At 40.1% G+C, this 24,265-nt stretch overlaps 1 protein-coding gene across 4 annotated transcripts in view; it reads left to right on the top strand.

The window, feature by feature from the left end:
- Nucleotides 1–642: 642 nt before the first annotated feature.
- The window catches only part of SVEP1 (sushi, von Willebrand factor type A, EGF and pentraxin domain containing 1), a 194,306-nt gene continuing 170,683 nt past the window's right edge, over nucleotides 643–24,265 (top strand). For 2 of the 4 annotated variants that reach the window (XM_044386734.3, XM_057313668.1), the window contains exon 1: nucleotides 643–1,665. In XM_044386734.3, the coding sequence (XP_044242669.3) occupies nucleotides 1,126–1,665 (540 nt within the window). In that variant the 5' untranslated portion in view covers nucleotides 643–1,125. Of the gene's footprint in view, nucleotides 1,666–1,725; nucleotides 1,980–24,265 lie in introns of those variants that run through there. The other 2 variants (XM_026506030.4, XM_057313669.1) reach the window with 2 other exon arrangements.

Below are 24,265 nucleotides of genomic sequence, written 5' to 3'. Positions count from 1 at the left end.
GTTTTCCCTGACCTCTTCAAGGTCAAGTCTGTCTACCTGAGATCTCCTTTGTAGCACTTAGCATTGAGGGTTGTAATTATATATATGGTTTGTGGAATATCTGGCTAATGATCACCTCACTTGTTACCCTGTAAGTTCCCTGGGGACAAGATCCCTGGCAATTTTTGTTCCTCATTATATTCCTGGTGTCCTGGCCCATCATAGGTGCTCAAAGAAATTTGTTGAGTGAATGAAGGAATGAACAAACGAGTGAATAAAGAAATGCATGGATGAAGCGGCAGGACCAGCCATCCCCATGCGATGTGTTAGGGGTAGATGCAGTCCCGATATGATGTGGTCTGAGGGGGCCCTCAAGAGTCTACACACTCACACACACCACTGATAAGAAATTAAACGTAAAGTAAACATCCATTTGGTGAGGGTTGTGGGGCACCGGAGGGGGAAAAAGAGACCCAAAAGGTGAGCAAGCAGTTTTCAAAGGATGCTTTCAACTCGCTGGCCAGTCCGTGTGTGTTTTCCTCTACAAAGTGTTTCCAATTACTGTGGCACTCTCGGTATCTGGATCCATCTCCAGTGAATTCCTCTGCAGCTCCTGCCAGACATATGGGATCAATCAGGGCTTCGGCGCTGGTGCGCTTGCTGCGGGAATGTTGACAGCCTGACAGACGCGGGGTTCTGGTGTCATGGAATCTCCGAGTCTTTGGCCTGATCCCGGGAGGAGAAGGAGAGGGGGAGGAGAGAGATAGAGGCAGAGATAGAGGAAGGAGAGGGGAGCGGGAGAGACAGAGAGAGGAGGAAGAGAGGGAGAAGGAGGGACGCGGGCGATTTTTCTTGACTGCCCCCTTTCCTTCAAACATTTTATAGGCTTCGGGGAGAGAGGGAGGAGGAGAGAGGGAAGAAAAAAGGCGAGAGCGCGAGGGGTAGAGAGCGCGCGCCGTTGCCTGCGAGCCCCCGAGCCGCGGGAGTCCGCCCGTGTCCCCAGGCTGGGCTAAGAGGGCGCCGAGGCTCCGGCCGCCGCCCCGCGCCCGCGCCGCGCACGCCCCTCCGCGAGCCGGGCGGCCGAGCGTCTCTCCGCGCCGGGGGCCGACGCCTGCGCTCCGGGCCGGCCGCTCCGTCTCCAGCGCGATGTGGCCGCGCCTGGCCTTTTGTTGCTGGGGTCTGGCTCTCGTTTCGGGCTGGGCGACCTTTCAGCAGATGTCCCCGTCGCGCAACTTCAGCTTCCGCCTCTTCCCCGAGGCCGCGCCCGGAGCCCCGGGGCGGCTGCCGGCGCTGCCGGCGCCGCCGGCGCCCGGCGAGGACGCGGCGGAGAGCAAAGTGGAGCGGCTGGGCCAGGCGTTCCGGCGGCGCGTGCGGCGGCTGCGGGAGCTCAGCGAGCGCCTGGAGCTCGTCTTCCTGGTGGACGAGTCGTCCAGCGTGGGCCAAGCCAACTTCCTCAGCGAGCTCAAGTTCGTCCGCAAGCTGCTGTCCGACTTCCCCGTGGTGCCCACGGCCACGCGCGTGGCCATCGTGACCTTCTCGTCCAAGAACAACGTGGTGCCGCGCGTCGATTACATCTCCCACCGCCGCGCGCACCAGCACAAGTGCGCGCTGCTCAGCCGCGAGATCCCGGCCATCACCTACCGCGGCGGCGGCACCTACACCAAGGGCGCCTTCCAGCAAGCCGCGGTAAGGCGCCCGCCCCTCCCGGCCGCGGCCCTCGCCCCCGGCCCTGCCCACCCTGTGCTGCCGGCTCACCTCCGACCCGGGTTCCGCCTCGGGCAAGCCGCCGCCTCCCCACGTCAAGTCCCAGTGCCCAGAATCAGAGTCAAACCCACCTTCCTATTGTTGAGAGGGTCCCAGCGGGTCGTGGATTTTAACCGCTTAGCGAGATGGCAGGCTCCTCAGAGCGGTCTTCTTTGAGGGCCGTCTTAGGAAGGGGTCCTTAAGATGCGGTTCACGTTCACACTTGCAGGGGACAGACCGTGTCCAAGCTGGAACAGGTGAGTGAGTGTGTTTTATGAAGGGTCTCTAAAGGTAAGACGTAGAGCGAACTGAATAGTTCAATTCCTTTTTTATTTTATGCTTTTGATACTCGTTTAACTGCATGCGTTTTTTATTTTTACTCTGAGACCTTTGCAGGGTTTTTAGCATCTGGAAGAGGAAGTCAGTTATAGAGGATGGACTTTCACATAATTTAACTTTTTCTGATTACTAAGTAATACATATTCAGTTGAAGAAAATTCGGAACATACAGAAATGTCTGACACATACCAGCAAGCCAATTATTTGTAGAATGAATGAAACAGAAAGGAGGAAAAATGGGGGGGGGGGGGGTTGGAACTATATCACCCTTAAAAAACTACTGTTTACATGTTGTTGAACAGCCGCCCAGCGTGCACGTTTGTGCGTACTTTTCACCACAGTGGTGTCCTGCTGTTCTGTAGCCTGCATTTTTCATTTGTTAGATCAAAAATGATCTGCACTCGTGTATTATGTATCTAATGTAGCTATTCGATAGCTACATTAGCTGCATACTATTCCATTGAATACATACACAGTCATTTATTTTACCTGTCACCTGTTATTGGACACTTAGGGTTTTTATTAACTAAGTTATGATAAACACAAATATTTGTGCACCCTTTTGATTACTTCCTTAGGAAGAATTTCTGTAGCGGTTCCTGATTTAAGAATATGAACATTTGTAAGCTTCTTGATGCATAGTGTCCAGTTCTCCCTTGGAGGGTCCTGTACATTTACATTTCCACCAGCAGAGTATCACAGCAGTAAGTTTGCCATATGGTCACCAAGAACATGCACTATTATTTTAGATATCTTTGCCAGTTTTGTAGTTGTATAGAGGTATCATTTCAGCAAATTCACATTTTTAGTTTTGTTGAGGATGAACGTTTTCCAGTACATTTACTGGGCATTTGTATTTTTCCTTTGATAATTACCTGGTCATAGTTTTTGCCCATTTTGCACTGATAGTACATGTTAGGTTTTTTTTCCCCTTAATTTGTAAAAGCTCTTTATATAGTAAGATTGGTAATTCCTATTTGTATATGCTGCAGGTGTTTTTCCAGGTCACTGCGTTTTACTTTTGTTTATTGCAGTGCTATTAGATGGATGATGTAACTTTTTATATATTCAAATCTATTAAACATTGTCCTTAAGATCCCATATTTGCTTGTATTCTTAGAATGGCCTTTTCATTTCCCAAATTGGAGAAATGTTTTCCATTTAACAGTTTAGTCCATCTGGAACTTATTTTAGTGTATGGTGTGACAAAGATATCTAATTTTATTTTTTATTAAGTAGTTAACAAGTTATCTTAGCATCATTTGCTTGAAAGCTATCCATCCTATTCTAGTTTAATTGAATGCCACTTTTATCATCCACTAAATGCTTATGGGTATTTGATATTCTGGCTTTCTATTAGTTTGTCTTATCTATTTATTATTTTTAAGCTCTGTGAAAGTGATTTAATTATTATAACTTTACAGTATATTTAAATATCTGGCAGTACAAATTCTCCCTTTTTCTTATCCCTTTTAAATCAGTTCTTATGTACTTATTACTTACTATGAATTTTTAATTCATTTTCACATATTTCAAATGAAAGCAACCAGGATTTTAATTTCAATACAGACATATTGAATTAAGTTGTGGATTACTTATATTTTATAATAGTCCCCTTCAAGTAAAAAATATGGTATGTCTTTATATAAACAATTCTTTTTATATCATTTAGTGAACTCGTAGATTTCTAGTAATTAAGTCCTGCATAAAGTTCCTATTTAGACCTAACTATATTCTACTCAATATTGCTACCATGAATAGCAGCTTTTCAGATTCAATTGTAAATGATTATTCTTGTACAGAAACATTGTTCATTTTCTGAATATATCTTCTCTAACTGGATTCTTGCCGAAGTCTCTTTGGTTCATTTTTTTTTCTTTTAAAATACATTTTATTTTACTGATAATAAATAGTTTATAGGAAAATAATCAGACAAATTTCCTATAAATACACTGTAATATTGTGATACACACCTTTCTTGACTTTTAGCAGTTGTTTAAATAATAGGTATGTTTTTGTGCATGCATAAACAGTGTTTGCTCAAAAAAAGGATTATATTGTACATTCTCTTTTCTAACTTGACTTTCTGTTCCACCGTATTTTTAGTCTTCTTTCCATAAAAAGAAATATACTTTTACTTTATCATTTTTCATAGTCACATAGTATTCCACCATAGAATATGCCTTTATTTTTATCATGTAAATAGCTATTATTATATATTTAGGCTGTTATAAACAACACTGTGTGACTAAGATTTTGCTCATATCTTTAATAATTTCCTCAATGCAAATTTCTAAAGTGAGAGCTATTAATGCATCAAAGAGTATGCCCATTTTTTAAGGCCCTTGGTATATGTGCCAAGTTGTTCTGTAGAAAATTGGCACCAAATTGCACCCCTGTGTGCAGTGCCTGGATCAGTATTTAGGATGCAGCCAACATAGGTTAGTGTCATTTGAACACCCCCCCTGCCCCATCCCACTTTATATGTGAAAAATAGTCCCATTTTAAATTGCATTTCCTTTTTAGTGAGGCTGTACACTTTTTTCATATATTATTGGCCATATATAGCTCTGCTTTTTTGAATTTCTGTTAAAATATTTTCGGATTATTATCCATTTTTTATTTGAAGGTGGTTCTTTTTCTTATTGATTTGCAAATGCTCTTTGCATCTTAATGGTATTAACCTTCCCGATGCTAAGTATGAGGCAAGTGGTTTTTCTCAGTGTTTCACTTGCCTTCTAAATTTCTTCATGGTGGTAACATCTATCATTTTATCAATTGATTGAATCTATTTTTCTTTTCATTTGTGCTTTTTTCATTTCCTATGAAGTTTGAAAAGCTTTTGCCTCCAGGAGATGAAGTAATTCCTTAAAGATGCTCCCATTTTATTGAATTGTTTCACCAGGCAGGGTTCAGTTTTGCAGATCCAGTTCTTCGTTGGCCCCCACTCCAAGTACTCATGAGGTCCTAGGTCTGGCCTTATTCCTGATGTCACCACCCACTCCATCTGAGAAGAGCCTGCTGCATCAGGGAAAAACTCGCCATATACTAGCTCTTCTGTTTGGGTTGGCCAGGTTTGTCTGGGGCCTCTGAGTACGTTGATCCAAAACAGTTAAATGGGTAATGAATCGAGTACACACTGCTCGCCTCAAGACCTACTCTGTCTTCAGCTTTCTCCTTCCAAATACTACATCCTGTCTTGGAAAGTGAAATTGCCAAGAAGGTTCCCAGTGTCGTTCTTCAATCCGAATCCATTTGTAATCTACCAAACCAAGCCTTCTCAAAAGTTGGTGCTCGCTGAACTTCCCCTTGATTTTATTTTTCTTTTCTCACTTGGATTGGGTTATGTGAAGGTACAGGAGAGGGTCAGCTGGACTCAGTCCCTGGTTAACTTGGAAACTTATGTATCTTCACTATAACTTTTCCAAACCTCTGATGAGTATTGTTAGGTATAATTAAAATAGGATATTGGGAGAAAGTTGATAGAAGAGGAGTGATGTTTAAAGATGACATTGGTGGAAGTTTGAATATGGGTTTCTGCATGGGGATCAGGCAAGCCTGTTTCATTGCAGAATTAGTTTGAAAACTGTAAGCTGTGTAGTTTGGGTTTGGATGTGAAACTTAATACATTTCATTGGGGAAATTAGACAGTTCATCAGGTTCCCATGTGTGTGCAGAATGGTATTATTGGAATGGACTGTGTGTGTGAGCAGGGAAATTGAAAATCACAGAGATATTCTTAAGGTTGTTAATTATTTTCCCCAGAAAAATTAGTTTTTCAAACCATTTCTGCTTGAAACTGAATGTCCACACAACTATACACAGACACAAACACAGGCAGACAAGTACAGAAGGCACAATAATGTAGAGATAGATACATGCTTGCTTGCAAGTCCATGACTACCCCTCACAATCCACACACCTTACTCCTCTTATGTAAAAATCTCATTGTGTAGAATTTCCTTTACCAGCGTGAAATTTGCTGTTAGCTTTCAGCATATCTGATTGATTAAACAAAAAGGATAACAGTGGAATTGTACAGCTTGATGGGGAGTATATCACACTTTATTTCAATAGATAAACTGCAGTGTAGACCTTTTCTTTTTAGACATTATCCTCCAACACTCATCAAAGAGGGCAAGGACTAAAGCAGTGAATCTGCAGTTAGCACAGATCCTTCCAGAAACACAGTTGATAGAATGGGAGGAAGATTTAGCCCCTTGAACTTAATTACATGAAAACCCTTTATGAAATAAACACAAAGCTCTTCAGATTTTCTTTTCCAAGGAATGACTTTTTCTTTTCTCTCTTTTTTTTTTTTTTTAAGATTTTTATTTATTTATTTGAGAGAGAGAGGAGAGGGAGAGAGAGAGCATGAACAGGGGGACGGGCAGAGGGAGAAGGGAGAAGCAGACTTCCCGCTGAGCAGGGAGCCCAATGCGGGGCTTGATCCCAGGACCCCAGGATCATGATCTGAACTGAAGGCAGATGCTTAATCGACTGAGCCACCCAGGTGCCCCCAAGGAATGACTTTTTCATAATGACCTTTCTTCTTAGTTTTTCTCGCCACTGTGTATTTATAAATTGCCTTTCCTAAACTGCGTCTTTTGGATTGGCCACACAATGAATGCAAGGCTCTACACCTCTTAAGCATTTCAAGTTGTAATAAAAGCAGAGCCCCTCATTCCTACTTCACTTTTGCTAAATATCTATTAAACAAACAGCACGAAGCTTCCTTTGAAAAAAATTTCTGCTTTTTCCATCATTCCAGAGTTCCAGAAATATGAGCCTCTGGTGGGGAATGTGCTGTCTCACCAAAAATTCGAGCTTTAGATGACCGGAAGACTGGGAAGAGATGGGCAGCCGCTCTTCCTAGCTTTAGGGAAAGAGCATCATTGTGATGTGTCCACACTAGTACACATTCACACCTTTACCAGGAGACAGATCTGGTCTCTCAGCCTTATGGGAGGAAAGGATCTGTTTTTAAGTTTTCTAATAAAATCTGGAGACGTGCAAGATGGTGCTAGATTAAAACCCTGATGAATAAAATTAGGGCCATTTTGTTTTCATACAATAGACCTCTAATAGCCTTTGTGCATTTTCCAGAAGGCTTTCTATTGGTCCAGTGCTGAAGGAGTCAGGGAGGTTTGAGTTTTCCTTTCCTAGAGGAAAGGGTTGGGGGGAGTCATACCGCCTGCAGTGGATTCAGCTGGTCCAAACTTGGAGCATGACTTAGATATCAGGAGTTGCTCACTGATGCAGAAGCTAAGTGGGTTCAATACTGATAAGATATACTTCTAAATGTCCCTCTGGAAATGTGCTCTCTTTTGTGCTGCTTAAACTCTTAAACAATTCTCCTATTGCCTTGGTCTTACATAGGAACTTGTTTTGTCATCCCATACAAACTTCAGAAGTACGAATGAATGAATGAATTGAATGAGTCCTCAGTGCATAAAGTAGAATAATAAGAATGTACACCTTACTGCTTCTGTTATCATTATGGGCTGCTGCCAGTATGTTATGTTTGATTGAAATGCATCGTGAGAACTCTTGGTCAAAGGCTTGAATGCCTAGACACAGAGAGAGGATGGTCTGTTCTGTCCTACTTCCCTTCTGTGGTCAAAGGATAGGAAAGTCTCTCCCATCCCCTACCCCCTGCTTGTCCTCCTGGTACAGATTTGCTCAGAGAGGATCTCTCTTCATCGTGGCCATGGAATTATTAAATGTATTCATTCTTGATCAGATATACCTTTAATTTGTAAAGTGATTTATAACTTACAGTGCTTTCGTATTAAGATTTTACAGAATCAGTTCTGAAGATTCAAGTTTTATAGGAACAGCATCAGATTCTAGAAGAAGTTAGGTTACTAAATGCTGGTCACAAAGCTAAGTAAACGCCACAGAGTCAGTCCTGTCTTCTGACTTGTCATCTTGTCTTTTTCCTCCCCTGCCCGCCATTTCCTATCCTTGCCTACATTTGACCATGTTACCTCCATGTCTTGAGTTATATCAAAAGCTAGGGAGAAGTGGAAGATTCCATTTCTAGAGCCACAAAAGTGTTACATTAAGACATAAAACCAAACACTCTAACTTAGAAGACATAAACCATGGTTTTCAGGCCTTTTCATTTGATGGATATATTTCAATTGGACACGTGTATACGTGCACATTTGTGTGTGTTTATACATATATATCTTTTTTCCCCTCCCCCCATACAATATATTTTCTAATTCTAGCAGATACTTTGAAATCAGAAGACAGCATTTTTTTTTTTAAATCTGACTTTTTGTCTTTCGCTGGACAAATTGGAATCTGTAGCAATTCTGGGTGTGATTTGTCTCAACTCATCAGAATTCCCACCTGGCTCATGGAATTTCCTTTCATGGTCCTTGATTGCTACTCCATGGTCTGACATAGACCAATCATTGGCAGAGCCTGAAATGGTATAATCCCTTCTAGTTTCTCTTCTGAGCTTCCTTTTTAAACCAGTGAATTAGCTGGGAGAAGGTTTAGCTGGATGTAATTGAAATATCTAAAGTACCACTGGCTTAAACACAATAAACATGTTTTTCTGTCTCAGATTGTTTTGAAAATTGTTAGAGGGGCACCTGGGTGGCTCAGTCAGTTACTCATCTGCCTTCAGCTCAGGTCATGACCCCGGGGTCCTGGGATCAAGTCCTGCATTGGGCTTCCCACTCAGTGGAGAGCCTGCTTTTCCCTCTACCTGCCGCTCCCCCCTGCTTGCGCTTTCTCTTTCTCAGACAAGTAAATAAAACAAAATCTTTTTTTAAAATGTTAGAAAATTCTAATACGGCAGGAAGGTAATGTCTTCAGAGATCCAGAGTCTTTCCGCCAGCTCTCTGCTCCACCATCTTCAGGTCACCTCAGTGGTCTAATATGGCTGTTGGAGCTCCAACCATCAGGGGCTTATCCCAGATCCCAGGGAGGAGGACAGGGCGAACACAGTCACATCATTCTTTCAGGAGACTCTGAGGCCATCCACATAATACTTCCGGGTAGATCTCATTTGGGACAACTTGGGCTCATGCCCATCCTTGAAGAGGGAGGAGAGGATGGACGCTGAGGAAGTAATAAGTAGTCTTTTTCCATACCAGTATGTCAGGAAGAGCCTGCGTCTAACCAGGGAAATTTTGGAAATCCCACTTCATTTCTTTCTCAAATGGCACTCAGCTCAAGACGGAAGACCCAGGCCTTGCCTAACTGAAACATCTTCACTCTTGTGCTCGATCATATTTCTTTTAATAAAAACTATCACAGTTCCAGAGCAATCCATTTAAATTTTGGCAACAAAAACTACTGATGTTAGTTTCCCAGGAGCCAGAAGCTTCTAAATAATATGACATCCACTCCCAAATAAAATATTGTACTGAAAGTGATGGAGAGAAAATGCCTACTACAAAATAAAATCAGTATTTTTTTTTTTATCATGAATTTAGTAAACCCAAGTCAGTGTTTCTCAGGAAAACATGGTGCTTCTTTCGCTTTTCTAGAGTAAGCTGTCAGGTTGAGAGACCTCTACATTACAAGGAATTTCCTGTTCTGTATTGTGTCTGCCTTCCCCTGATTTTTGAGACTGTTCTCTAAAGCTCCCCAGGCCATATGAAGAATGAATTTCTGGCAGGGACTCTGCTTACGCACAGTAACCTTCTCTGGTTTGGAGGCCAGTTGCGGATAGGGAAAACTCTGTGAGAGCTGGTGATGTATGTTGGATGTTGTTACAGTGCTTCACTTGAAATGAATGATAGTGGTCAGAAGGTGAAATCTGCAACACATTAGTAGGTATATTTTCTTATCAATCTTCATAAAAAGATTCTTAAAGGATGTATCTTCTTTGCTCTCTGTCCTTCTCATGAGGTCATCTGAGCAGCTGCTGTTTTATTTGTGTAAAGAGTTAAGCAATAAAGATTTTTCAAATTTAGACCATATATTTCTTTCAGAGCTGCAGGAGTCGTGAAAGCTACACACTTGAGGATAGATTCCCATTACTATATATGTTGCAGTGGTGCCAGCTACCTTGTTTCTGGATGTGAATAGACGTAATCCAAAACGAAGGAAAAAATAACTTCCCACAGTATTAGTAGAGAGCAACATTTTAAAGTTCTTTGCAGAACCTATTCCATGATTGAATCATTTACAAAGCAAAGTTAGTCTACTTAGTAAATTTACTCAGTCATTGAATAAGTAAAATCCACGTTGGGTATTTTTCCAGTTTTAAGGTGCTGCTAGAGTATATAAAATAAATTTTGAGATCCATGCATTTTTAAAAAGATTTTATTTATTCATTTGAGAGAGAGAGAGAACACGCACAAGCAGGGGGAGTGGCAGAGAGAGAGGGAAAAGCAGGCCTCCCACCAAGCAGGGAGCCCGATGTGGGGCTCAACCCCAGGACCCTGGGATTGACCTGAGCCGAAGGCAGACGCTTAACCGACTGAGCCCCCCAGGTGCCCCTGAGATACGTGCATTTGATGCACTGCTTCCTTCATTCCTGCTGAGCCACTCCTAACAGCCTTCATTGTATAATAGCCATCTTGCAACGCCTTGTTATAGGTTATATTGGCTGCTAATGCAAAATGTAGTTTTTAAAAAAATTTCAAAGGTGATATTTTAAATGTATATACATGTATGTGTCTAAAATGTGTACACTTTATTTTTTCAGATACAAACTTTTTCAAATTTTCATTAGCTCCACCTCTACACTCAAGTGTATCCATACTTCCTTACATGTATTAGAGTGAGGGTCTCTACCTTCAGCCAAGAAGACCTTCCTCCAAGTCTTTCCTCTTCTTTCTTATGTCTTCAAGCTCTTCCTCTCAATGTAGAACATTCATAATACATCTATATATTTAAAACTTGGTGGTTTTGAGCCTTATGTTTCCAGAACATTATGATAAATTGACAGTATGTTTACAGAGTCTTCAAAGTAAAAAAAAAATCTTAAAACCAAGTAACTACCAATCAAGGAATTTCTTAGAAAATACTAACTTAAGACATACTCAAAGATTCTGTGAAAGGATATTCATCCCAGCATTACTTGGAATAGGAAAAATTTAGAAACAATCTGGCTATGGTTTGGGAAGACTCAGTAAATTATACCTTCCTTCACCTCTCCTGAGTTCTAGATCAATTGAATTAATACAACACAAAAAGCAGGTGGAGAATCAGACATGCCCTTGTCTCCTGTGCACGGAGAAGGTGGCTTAGGTGCACAGCGTCCTAATACTGAATCTTGAAATTAAATTAACTTGCTTCACCAGGAACAGACAGTTCTGGACGTGTTGGAGCTTGACTTTGTAAAGGGGAGAGCGCTCTTTCCCGGCAACCAAAGGCTAGAGAGAGCAGCTGGGGAAACCCTCTTCCCAGAAGAGTGAGAAATGGTGGTGTAGGGGGACCAGGGGGTAACTGGTGGCTGACACTCCACACAGAAACTAGAGGCAGTAACCATGAAGTTCCAACAACTCACCACGATTTAAGAAAATACTATATCTACACTGAAATGTATTGTAGTCAATAAAATCGTATTTTTAAAAACTAATGACATAATCAGTCAAATAGCATATTAAATCAGCTGAACTCTCTGTGGGTGTTTACCATCATTCTGTAAAACCACATATATAACCTAGGTCCAATTTCGCTAAATATCCACACTGAGAAGAAAAGCTGGGAAGAAAAATTTTAAATTATTAATAGAAGTTATCTACAGGTAGTATCTTTACCTATTTAAATCTATCCATTTCTCCTGCATTTGGGAAAGTGGTTACAGTGAACATGGACTGCGTAGTAGGAAGTAAAACATCAGTGTCTACCTGGGCGCAGGTGATTGAAGACCTGCCTTTCGGGTATCCGGAGGCATAGCCTGAAGTGATTGGGCTCAAGTGTGAAAATCCTTTTATGTTCCCGCTTTTATCTTATATATTCGGGAGAATATTGTGTTCTATTCCCCAATACAGCTCTGCTTTAAGAAACAAAATGACACTTTAGGGGCACCTGGGTGGCTCAGTCAGGGTCATGAGCTCCAGCCCTGCCTGCGTGGGGCTCCTTGCTCAGTGGGGTAGTTGGCTTGAGATTCTCTCTCTCCCTCTGCTCCACCTCCCTGCTCTCACTCTCTTTCTCTTTCTCAAATAAATCTTTAAAAAAATAAATAAAACGACGGTTTCACTTATTATCTAAGAAATTGAAATGATACAGTTCTAGTCTTTCCTTCGTCAGATGCCAGGTGCTGTAGCGTTAAGTCTCTTGGGGCTGGAGAGTCATACTGGGTTGAAAGCACTGGCCTTTCAGATCGGTTTGTTTGTTTGTTTGTTTTTTTCACTGCTTGTCAAGCTAGTTATTCACTGAGGAGAGGAGCCTGGACAGCTGGCCATGATGTGACGCAGAGAGGCGTGTTGAGGCTACAGATGGTGCGAGACACTGACTCCATCACCTTGCTGAGAGATCAGGAGAATGTGGCCCTGCTTTGTCTTGTCACACACCAAGAGGGACGCTGACCCACTGCCCTGTCCGTGTCTGTCACTCTTGCTGGTAATCCTCATCAAAGAACATTCTCGGGGAAGAAGGACTCTAACCCTTTAATGTTATCACATGTAAATGAAATGATCACCTCAAAGGACCCATTTGCCTCAATTAATTCTCTGTCAGGCTTCATTTCTTATTGTGATTTTTTTTTTTTTTTGGTCCGGTTCAGTAAAATTCTGTTTGCCTGCTCTTGTTGATGGAGAATGTTCAGGCACATTCAGATGTGTTGTTTGATGGTGTGTTTTGATCCTGGCATTTCTTTCAACTTGGCTCACATATTTTGACCTACACCAGTTGAGTCATATCTGTGAGCCTTGTCATTTTAATCCTATTTTATAGGCTTTACCTTTCCAAATGAATCTGAAATTCACTTTGAAAGAAATTAAGCAATTTTTGTTTATGTTTTTCACATTACTCTTTCTCGCCAAGATTGCTCTCTTTTTAGTTACAATTTCCTTCAAAATATGCACGCTTGGCTTTTAAATGTTGCTTCAAAAGTAATGATTTCAGGCAGTTATTGTTGGAATCTTCTAGCAATAAAGATACTAAAGTTTAGACTTTTTATATCTGGTCGGTAGTAAAAACGTGTATTTTAAATACTTATCTGCAACAGGATGTTATGTGGGACTCTCTCTTGTCCCAGATTTGGCAACAGGATCCATGGCTTGACCTAAAGCACACGGATCATTCCACATTTTGAAGAGAGCCACTAATAACTGAGAATGATATATTTGCTTAAAGTTCACAGACTGCAGAATAGACCGTACGAAATCAATCCCCCCTCACCTCTTGCCCAGGACCTAACTCTGGTCTATACCACTAGAGAATCTGGGAGCAAGAGATAAACAGAGACAAGCAGACCAGGCATCTCCTGGGGGAGAGCGGTGTTCATACTGAAAGCAGATCTCTCTGTCCCTCACGTGGGGCTTTCCTTTCCAGCAGCTCAGCTGGAAATTTACTTGGGCAGAAGCTTTCATTTGTCTCTGTGCCAATTTCATGGAGAAGAAGCAAGCCAAAGACATGACCAATGTCTCTGTTTTGGGTTCACCGGAAGCAGACGCTGAGATGAAGATTCAAGAGCAAGTTGCTTCTTTGGGAGGTGATCCTAGTAAACGTTGAGGACACAAGACAGGGGAGGGAACCAACAACAGAAAAGGTAACTAGTGCTGAGCTCTACCAGGGGGGCCAGGGTAGAGCTCGAGCCTTAGAATGACCACAACTGAGAAACTGAGAGGGCTCTGTCGCTGTTGAGAGGGGCTCCGTGGAGGGCACCAATTCTCTGTCACTGTCACCTCCCCTGCGAGTGGGCAGAGTGGTCTCCAGGCACCAAAGCAAGCCCTCTGATGAAGAGATAAAGATGCTGGCAGGTTGAAGTCTGGGATATGAGAACAGGGAGGTGTGGACAGGGTCTGCTGTTGCAGGCAAGAAGGGTCCTCAGGATGGCCTGCCCTATCAGAACGTTGCAAAGCCAAGAGGTGTGACTTTTCCACGGGTGAAGAATGAACCACAGGAAGGAGCTGGAGTAAAGTCACTTGGTTGCCCGCTAAGCAAGACAGCTCCAGTAGTCAGAAGTTACGTAGACTCCTGGAAGTGGGATCTGAGAGAAGGTGGGGGATTCGCTAAAGAACACACATGGACCGGCATCTGCTGGTCCACAAACCCGGAAAGCACCAGTGGCTTTTTCTTTATTTTTCACTCTTCGCTCTTTCGAAATTTCATTTTTCTCCTACGGTTTCAAAGCATAAGACCTACTATCAGAATTTAGTAGGTAGAGATTGTTGAAGTCGTAGCAGTAGAGAACATTGCAGGGATTTGCAGGTAATCAGTATTCACCTATTTGACATGTTCCTAAAATGTGGAGAAATACTGTAGGGACATATCTGGTTAAGTAAGGAAATTATAACAGTGTATGTAATTCCATCATAGCACTTGTGGAGGTGATGCCTGTCTCCCCTCTGCTTGACGAGGACAGAGAGCACATCTTATTTGATTTTATATATGCTCCAGGATAGAAAATGATATTCATTATAACCTTGGAGTTCTGGTAAAGACATCTCTCTGGATATTTAGCATTTTAAATTTTAGTCTATCAAGGAGAGTATTGTGCTTCTCCGATTTCGAACTGAAACGAGGATGGTTATGACATCTTCTCAAAGGACTGTTTAGGGGATGCTTCACTTTTCAAATGATGGATTTTAGTAATTTTAGCCAATTCACTCTTCAGACCACTTTCCCAAGGGAGCAATATGAAGTGATGAGTAGGATCTCAGGCAGGTGTGACTCCCTTTTTCCCCCTAAATCTGATCAAGGGGGCCACCCCCACAGCACCTCTGTGGAGAACTCCATGCAGTGAGTTCAGAAGGGAATCTGCAGGCATCTGAATTGTGAACTCGCATCCCCTCTCCACATCACTGTCCACACTGCCCTTTGCTCTGTCATCCTCATAATGGCAAAGGTCAAGTAGTTACTTTTCTGTTCCTCTGCCTAGGGCATTATCACCTCTTTCCTGGCTCTGGTGGGAGCGTTTGGTCATTGGTTAGAGAGTCATAATTTTCCTAAATCCCCTGAGCTATCTTCTCAGCCTCCACAAACAGGATTATTTGTTTTCATTCACATCTTTGAACAACATGTTGGTTCCATTGTCTGGTTTATCTACTTGACAGACATATTCCAGCAACAGGCTAGCAGTTTCTTTTACCAATCATGATAATGGTGAGGAGTAATTACTGCTCGTCAGCTACCACTCTAAGCACTTTTCCCTATGTGAATTCATTAAATCCTTGCAACAGCAGAATCTCCCCCAGTAGGTTAGTATTATTATCCCCCAAGTACAGATGAGGAAACCAAGACACAGAGAATGTAAGTAACTTGATTAAAGTTACGCTGCTGGTAAGTCAAGGTACTGGAATCCACATGCTGGCAGTCTGAGCCAGAGTCTAAATCCTTAATCGGGTAGGACTACCCTCTGCTCTGTTGTCTGAAGATCTACTAGGTGCAGGGCCCTCTCATACATACCCATCATTGAAGTTCATTGCAAAGATGTGAGGCAGAAAGGGCAGCCGTGATGGGGACTAGGTCTGTGGATGGCCAAGCAGAAGGCCACATGGAGCAGATGCAGGACCAGGAGAAGCGAGCATTTGGAGACTGTCATTCGAATGGACACTCTCTAAACACCTGCTAGTCCCAAGTGATCACTCTTATCCCCCATCCCCTTGATCCCCCTTCAGTCCAGGGCTCTCATATGCCACTTTTGTACAATGTACTTTCATTGCCTTGCCTTCCCACCTCACGTGCTGAACAGATACATCGGCCAGCCATTGCAGAGACCAAGGCACCGAGGCAGTGGGAGATCGTCTTCTGTTTGCAACACATCCGCCTTCGTCCTCTTCATTTGTCTAGTGCCTGTATTCTTAGGTTTCTCTAATCCGTGATCAGTTCTCGACTTCACACTCTTGATTCAAGTACAAATATGACTCAACAGAATTCATTTTCCTAGTCCTAGGTACATCTAGTCCTTCTTTCAAATTATCGTATAGCCTAAACTTAGATTTATAAATGTATATGCCAAGCCTCCGTACAAAACTTGGTCTTCCAGCTAAATTCAGTTTATCTCAAGCTGGGATACACAATGCTCCTGTGCATCATAATATTCCTGTTTTTCTTTTTTTGAATGCCATCCCATTTCACAAAAGAAAAACAAAATCTCCTTATGACTATTCTAGTAGTTTCTTCAAGTAGAAAGAACCCTCGCTTTAGCAATCAGCTCCATAGTCATCAATGCTTGGCAAAACCTTTCTTTAAATACCTTAGGTAATGAGCTAGATTTATTTATGTATCCAGTGCATATTTAGGGAACACTGTCTACAGTGTCACAGGGTGAGCATGTAATTAAATTATAAGAATTGGTTAATCCACTAGACTATATTATTCTCAAAGTAATTTTAAAAGTCAACATTTTTGAATGATTACATATTTAAATATTACTAGAGTCACTGATGGATGATTTAAGTATTTACATATAATAAGTCTTCTAATTTATTCAACGTTAGATCGTTTGGGGTTTAATTTCAGGGTTTTTTATTTTAATATATGTGACACAGAATCTTTTGCTCTAGAATGCTAATTGATGTGGTCATTTATACAAGCCAAAATACAAAACAAAACAAAAAAAGAAAAACAAAACAAGGTGTCATTTATTTGGAATGCTAATTAATGTCACAATTAAATGTGTTTTTGGATAATTATAAAAAAAATACACAGTTGGTTCATGAACTTAAAAATCTACTTTCAACCTCCACCCCCTTTGAATTTCCTGCGTCAGTACATTTGATCTGAAGTTTATCTGGCTTTTAGAAAAGTTAGGTTGTTCTGAAGTCCAAATATTTGCAGTATAATGGTTAGATTATCTGTATCCTTTATATTGTCTAAGCTCCTGATAAATGTTTCCTTCATAGATGCTATTAACATACCTAGTAAGAAGACATCGTTTCCTTCCTGACAGCTTTGAATCATAAGATTTTTCTACTTTCTGAGGAAAATTTTCACAGTTGAATTCTCCCAAAAATCTACACTGTTTCCTTGGCATTTCATGCCTTTCTGGAAGGACAGTTTGCTCTGATACATTTTCAAAACTGTTTTTCTACTGGATAAGTCCAAGCATAGCTTTCAATTCTTTCCTTTCTTTGTAGCTCATTTCTTCTCTAGTGTGTGTCAATCAACAATCATTTTCCCTGAGAACCACATACATTCTCAGTCCTTTGCCCACCTAGAGAGGCTGTCCCTTTATGTTTGGATTGAGAGTGGCAATTCAGAGGTTGAGATGGATCATTTATATTCTTTCTCTTGGGAATTTGGAGTAGGGCACAAAAATGCTCCGAGAGAGTAGATTTTTTTTTTCCACCAGTACGTGGGAAGTATAACGTTAAGACTATGCACAGAGAACCAGAGGAATCCCATCAGTGTAAGGAGTGAACAAAGATGTGTTGACAGAAACAGACAAGATACAGCATGGCCCCAGAAGGAAATGAATGGAAGGTTGGAGGGAGCAACTATTGGTACCTGCAGCTTGATTGTTCCTGGTTCCAGTTCCTCTCTTTTTTTAAAAAAACTTTATTATTTTAGAGAGAGAGAGAGCATGAGTTGGGGGAGGGGGCAAAGGGAGAGAGGATCTCAAGCAGACTCCATGCTGAGTGCAGAGCCCAGCGCTGGTCTCTGAGATCTCATGACTTTAAGATCACGACCAAACCTGAGCTGAAACAAAGAGTTGGATGATTAACCAGCTGTGCCATCCAGCTGCCCCCTGGTTCCAGTCCCTCTTGAGACTCAGTTCTTCTCCCTGCTCTTGGGTTTGGAGAGATAGTCCTTTATGTTACTAATACATTTCCCACTTGGTTTAAGCTAATAAAGTGGATATCCAATTTTTATTGACAACCAAGTGTGGTTAAAACATCCTTCCTAATTTTTATCTTGAAACTGTGCAAATACCTTTAATTTGAGGGTAACCATTCAAAGTCTTTACTAACTTCCATTTGCAAGTGTTTTCTCTAAAATTAATTTTTGCTTCTTTTCCTTTTTATGGAAGTAATATACTCATGAATAGTTTTAGATTAAGTAGGAAAATATGGTAATTATTATAGTTTTGTCTCTTACTCTTATTATGTGTACATGGAAATACATATATAATATGTAAATATATAGTAAAGCTGCAGTCTATAATTTTTAATTTCATTTCATTTTTTATTTTAATGAAAATTTTCCCATACAATAAAATTCTCCTAAAATTACCTTTCAAGTATATTTTGTCATGGAGATCTACCACAGTTGAATTATTAAGTATTATTCGTCAGCTGTTACAACAAAATTTTGCAGTTAAAATATTCTCATGCATCACTCTCAACATCTCCCAATATTTCTTTTCAGTTCGATTCTTTCTTTTGAAATACAAATAATTTTTTATTATACTTAGATCTCTTCCTTGCCTCATCAGATTAGCTAGACTTCTCACATAGAAGTGATGGGGTATTCTTGTCTTCCTGAATTTAGTGCGAATGTTTCAAACATGATTTTGCCCATTGGTTTATGATACTGTGTTATTAAGTAAGTGCTGCTGTATTTTTTGCCTCAGTCATTTGTAAAATCGCAAACCGATGTCCAGTTATCATTTGAGATCATCTTACTTTCTCCTTTGCCTTCCTAATGTGAGGTACATGAACAAGTTCCATCACGTGTTTGACTCTATGGGCCCTCATTTGGTCATATTGCACAGACATTTTACATGTCAACTGAAACCACTTTATACATTTATTCATAACAAAATTAATAGTCAAGTTGAATGTGATTTTGCTATCTTGTAGCAAATTAACAATTCACTTAAAATGTTATGTCATTTAGCCCATTTTCATTTTTATTTGGATTCTGATGACTTAACCTTTGCTATCCAGATTTTCTTTATTCCTTGTGTGTCTATAGAATGAATAGTGGAATTCAGCACTATTAAAAGTTTGTTTGGTCTTCTGCCTGTTTATTCTGTTGTTTTTTACAGTATGAATTTAGTCAGCTACTCATCAACTCCTGTACGCACCCTTTCCCAATTTGATGCACTGTCCCTATGGGTCCATTTGAAAATGATTTGTGTCCATGTTTAGTAACGAAAGCATGTATGTGGGTGGAAAAACTCTGTGACCATAAATCTGAGATTAAGTTCTTTTTTGACCCTCCAGTTCTTCTGTGATTTGGCTAGACTGTAACAAATAGCCTAAATGTTATTTGAGCCAAGATTTTTTTTTTAATGCTAGAATTTCGGTCTGTGAAGGCTGAGTAAATACTTAAAATAAATGAGACATATTAGATACCTAAATATGATTTATTTTGTATTGCAGTATAAATAGGAAAACTTAGGTTCTGCAGAATATTCTTCCCAGATATACTTTTGTCATTGTTTTAGCTTTGGCTTAGTTGTTTTTAGTTAATGGTTCTGTTGTGTCATCAAATAGTATAAGTAAAAACCCTACCACAGTGCCTTATATATAATAGAGGTTCCATATGGATTTGGTAAAATAAGTTTAAATACAATATTTATAAAGTTTTCATTTCACAATTGTAGAAAAGAATTTACTGTAACAACAGTGTTTGGCTTAGAACTTATTTATTCTGCATGTTAAACATACAACTGGTGAAAATTAAGGCATATGTTTATTGATTCTTCCATCCACTTGTGTCGTAGTTATTTTTTGATCATCAGTAGAGTAAAAATAAAAGAATCAATTCTTGCCATAGAGTATCTTGCATTTAGCTTGGGGATATAGCCAGATAAGTTAACTATAATTATGATAGGGTTAGTGTAATGGAATGTTGTGGGATTATTGAGTCAGATTTAATATTTTCTGCACAGCAGAAGAATTTGGGAGAGTTTCAAAGAGAAGGTGAACTTTGATCTGGATTTTGAAAGGCTGCTAAGAGTGGAGGTAGACATATTAGGAGATGAGAAAGATTTGTTAAGAACTTCCAGGTATAGCAAACATAAGGGAAGAATGGTATGTTCCCAAACCTTCAAATAGATCACATAGTGTGAGAGGTAGGTTGTGGGGGTAGGCAGGAGATGGGGTGTGGTAGGGGATGTGGCTGGAAGTATAGGAGTGATTAGTCTAAGCACATGTAAAGAAATTTAAACATTACAGATAGAGGGGGAATAATGGAAGCTTTAAAACATGATTGGATTAGTGTTTCAGAAAGATAGCTTTGAGGGTAGGTCAGAAAATGAATTTGAAAGATCAACCTCAGCTAGAGACCTTAAAAGAACTCTTGTTTTTTGATAAGCCAGACAGAAGTACCTGAACCACGGCTAGAGGGATTGGGTTTAAAAGTAGGTAGATAGCTGAGTAATATTCCATTGTATATATGGACCGCATCTTCTTAATCCAGTCATCTGTTGAAGGGCATCTCGGCTCCTTCCACGATTTAGCTATTGTGGACAATGCTGCTACGAACATTGGGGTGCATATGGCCCTTCTCTTCGCTACGTCTGTATCTTTTGGTTTCACTTATTTATGGAACATAAGAAATAGGAAGATCGGTAGGAGAAGGAAGGGAAGAATGAAGGGGGGGTAAACAGAAGGGGGAATGAACCATGAGAGACTGTGGACTCTGGGAAACAAACTGAGGGCTTCAGAGGGGAGGGGGGCGGGGGATTAGGATAGGCCCGTGATGGGTATTAAGGAGGGCACATATTGCATGGTGCACTGGGTGTTATACGCAAATAATGAATCATGGAACATTGCATCAAAAACTGGGGATGTACTGTATGATGACAAATATAACAAAATAAAAATTATTTAAAAAAATAAAAGTAGGTAGATAATTCGGAAGTGAAGGGTATACATCTAGATGGATTACTAAAGGTGATAGATCGGAAAGGACGCATCATAATCACTCTTAGATGCAGACTTGTACAATGGGATAGATGATGATCACATTTGATGTATCTCGAAAACAGGAAAAAGGAACCCTTCTTTGTGCACAGAGAGAGCATGCTGAGTTTGAGAGTTCTATGGAACGTTCAGGCAGAGGTGCCACTGGGCCAACGGAACTTCACTTTACAAGTTAAAGAGTTTAATTTGAGGTAGATTTAGGAGTCATTATTTATAGGTAAGACTCAAAGTTCTGAGTTTACATGACATTTCCCAGGGGAAGAATAGAGAGGAGAAAGTGAAAATTTAGAAATGATATAAAACTGCAAAATGGAAGTCAATAAAACTCCCCAAATACAACCAGGAGGTAGTCAACATTTTGATGTGTATACTCTCAGCCAAACTAATACAGACATGCCCACACATGCAGTCCTTGCGTACATACACGCACACTAATTCATATCATATCGGGTTACCTACTTTTAAGATGTATTATTATGCAACAATATCATTGTAATGATATTTCATGCTTGCCCTGTAATTTCCTAAACCGCACCTATTGTTGGAATTTTATACCATTTCCATTTCCTCATATTGTAAATTATTCTGGGATACACATCCTTTTAATCTTCTTTTTTCTGTGTATCCATGTTTATTTCCTTAAGATATTTTTAGGTGTAGAATTTTAGTTCAAATTGTATGAAATTTTTAAGACTTTTGTCACTTTGTCACACTGTACTCCCAAATATTACCAGTCCACGTGGCATCCCCGATGGAAATATCTGTTTCCTCATAAGTTTTACAGAATTTTAATTAAAAAGATCTTTGGCTATTTGGAAAATGAAAAAATAGTATTACTGTTATTTAACATACATTATTTTGGTTTAGTGAAATTAAATGTTTTTCACATTTTCTGACAAATAGAATTTTTTTTTCTTTATTTTCTTTGGTCAAAATACTCACCTATATTTCTGTTATTTTTCTCTATTTTTCCTTAGAGATGCGTAAAAGATTTTTATAAAGACCTCAGTAAAGGTCTTTAAATCTATAAAGATTTTTATAAAGACCTTTATTTGGCAAGCTTGATGAATGCATTTTCCAATTTGTTTCTTGCTTTCTAATTTTGATTTTTTGAGAAGGAGCAGAAACTTTAAGAAATGTAATATTTATTCTGGTTTTGTGTCTTGTTGCCTTGGCTGAAAATTTCAAGAGGATTTTAAATAATAGTGAAAATACTTAGAATTGCGGCTTTACTTCTCATTTAATTAGGAAATTTGTGAGTTTTTCACAGTTAAGCATGATTTACATTGTTTGCTTTGAGATAGACAATCTATTATATTAATGAGGTGTCTTATTCTTAAATTTTTATTAATTAAAATAGGCAGAAATTACTTTTATTGAATATGCTTTTAGCATCTTGGATTATTATTTTCTTTTAATTGGGACAATTACTATGTTGTATTACAGCAAAAGATTTACTACCTTACCCGATTTTTGCCTTTGAGTAATAAGCCTTATTGAATAAAGGACAAAGATTCTTCGAGTATTATTTGAATTTGGTTTGGAAGCATGTATTTGGAATTGTACTTCTATGGTTATGAGATTAGTCAGCAACTTTGTACGTTGAAGTTTGTACTAAACTGTATCAGTTTGAATTTCTGACATTTTAATCTCACTACCACCAACGTGGATTTCTAAGTCTTTCCTTATATTTTGGGTTTCCTTCATAATTTTCTTATAAAATCCCACTGCACCCACACTTGCTTGTTTTCCTCTTAGCCTGTTTGTTCTCTTTCCATGGCTTTCTGTCCTTGTTCTCGTAGAGGCTGTGACTTTCTAAATCCTAGTGATGCAAACACCATTGCACTGTGCTTGTTTTCTTCCTCTCTTGGTATTAAGTTGTGTATTCTTCTAAATCTTCAAGTTGTTTTTGCAGTTCTTGGGTTTACAGAGGATTCTGATGGGCCTGCTCTTGGCTTTCGGTAATTTTTCTTCCTGGGATGAGGTTCTATCTATGTTGCCCTGCGCTATCCGATAGAACCCCTCTATCCGGCTTCTTTGAAAAGCTTCTGCCAAATAAAATAAAGATAGAATGTAAGCTACAGATAAAGTACAAGAATTCACTATGAAAAATAGAACGAAATCCTAGAAAGCATTTGTTCCGTGCCCTTAAGTAAATAAAACAGTGAAATGAGGATGAGACACAAGAGGATAAACAACAGATGACCATGAGAACAAACCTGGCTGAGAAGCTGAAAGAAATAAAGAGACAATGTGCAAGATAAAGAAATACCGTCACAAGAAAAATAAAATGCAATGCCAGGGTTAATTCTTAATTAGAAGTGCAAAGGAGGGGCGCCTGGGTGGCACAGCGGTTAAGCGTCTGCCTTCGGCTCAGGGCGTGATCCCGGCGTTGTGGGATCGAGCCCCACATCAGGCTCCTATGCTATGGGCCTGCTTCTTCCTCTCCCACTCCCCCTGCTTGTGTTCCCTCTCTCGCTGGCTGTCTCTATCTCTGTCAAATAAATAAATAAATAAAATCTTAAAAAAAAAAAAAAGAGGTGCAAAGGAAGAGACACAAGAGTGCATAAAGCACAGACAGGCATAGGGAGGAAAAGCTTCAGACGTTTCCACCAAACTCAGAAGGAAGGAAGATGAGATAAACGCAAAAAAAAGGAGACAATATTTGAAGTCCAGAAAATGAACGAACAGATGAAGAAGAACTTCTTTCCCCAGAAATGTTGTTCGGAAGTACTGAACCATAAACACTGCTTCAATTGAAGAATATTTGAGTATTCAAATTAAAAATATTAACTAAATAACAGATGCAATTTGGCGAAAGCTTAGGATTTGAAGGATGAGGTAAGTATTATAAGTAGCTTATGGTGTCTTGTTTGTACTTAACGTTTCCTAACAAGGAAAAAGATACATGTGGAAAACAACTTGAAATACAGAAAATATTTACTAATTTCCGGCTCCCTGGAGGAGAGGGGCTCTGATAATAGTCACAATCGGTATCAACTTAAACAGCTTGTTTCAGAGATGACTTAGGAGCTCCTCTGGTTAGCGTCCTCAGGCACGTGGGGCCACAGTGGGTCACGACAGGTTCTGCTGCAGTCGGTATCCTCTTTACATGTATTTTAATTAATGGAAACCCAGGGCAAATATGGTCCCCACATCAGATTTGTTGTGACTTCTTTTCTTCTTTCGAGACCATTTTTCAAAACAGTTCCCTTGTGGCCTGACTTGGGGGGTAGGGGTGGGGT

Source organism: Ursus arctos, unplaced genomic scaffold (assembly GCF_023065955.2).
Source record: "Ursus arctos isolate Adak ecotype North America unplaced genomic scaffold, UrsArc2.0 scaffold_18, whole genome shotgun sequence".
Classification (NCBI taxonomy): domain Eukaryota; kingdom Metazoa; phylum Chordata; class Mammalia; order Carnivora; family Ursidae; genus Ursus; species Ursus arctos.
The sequence above is the reverse complement of the archived record's forward strand: the minus strand, read 5'-3'. Positions and strand labels throughout refer to the sequence as shown.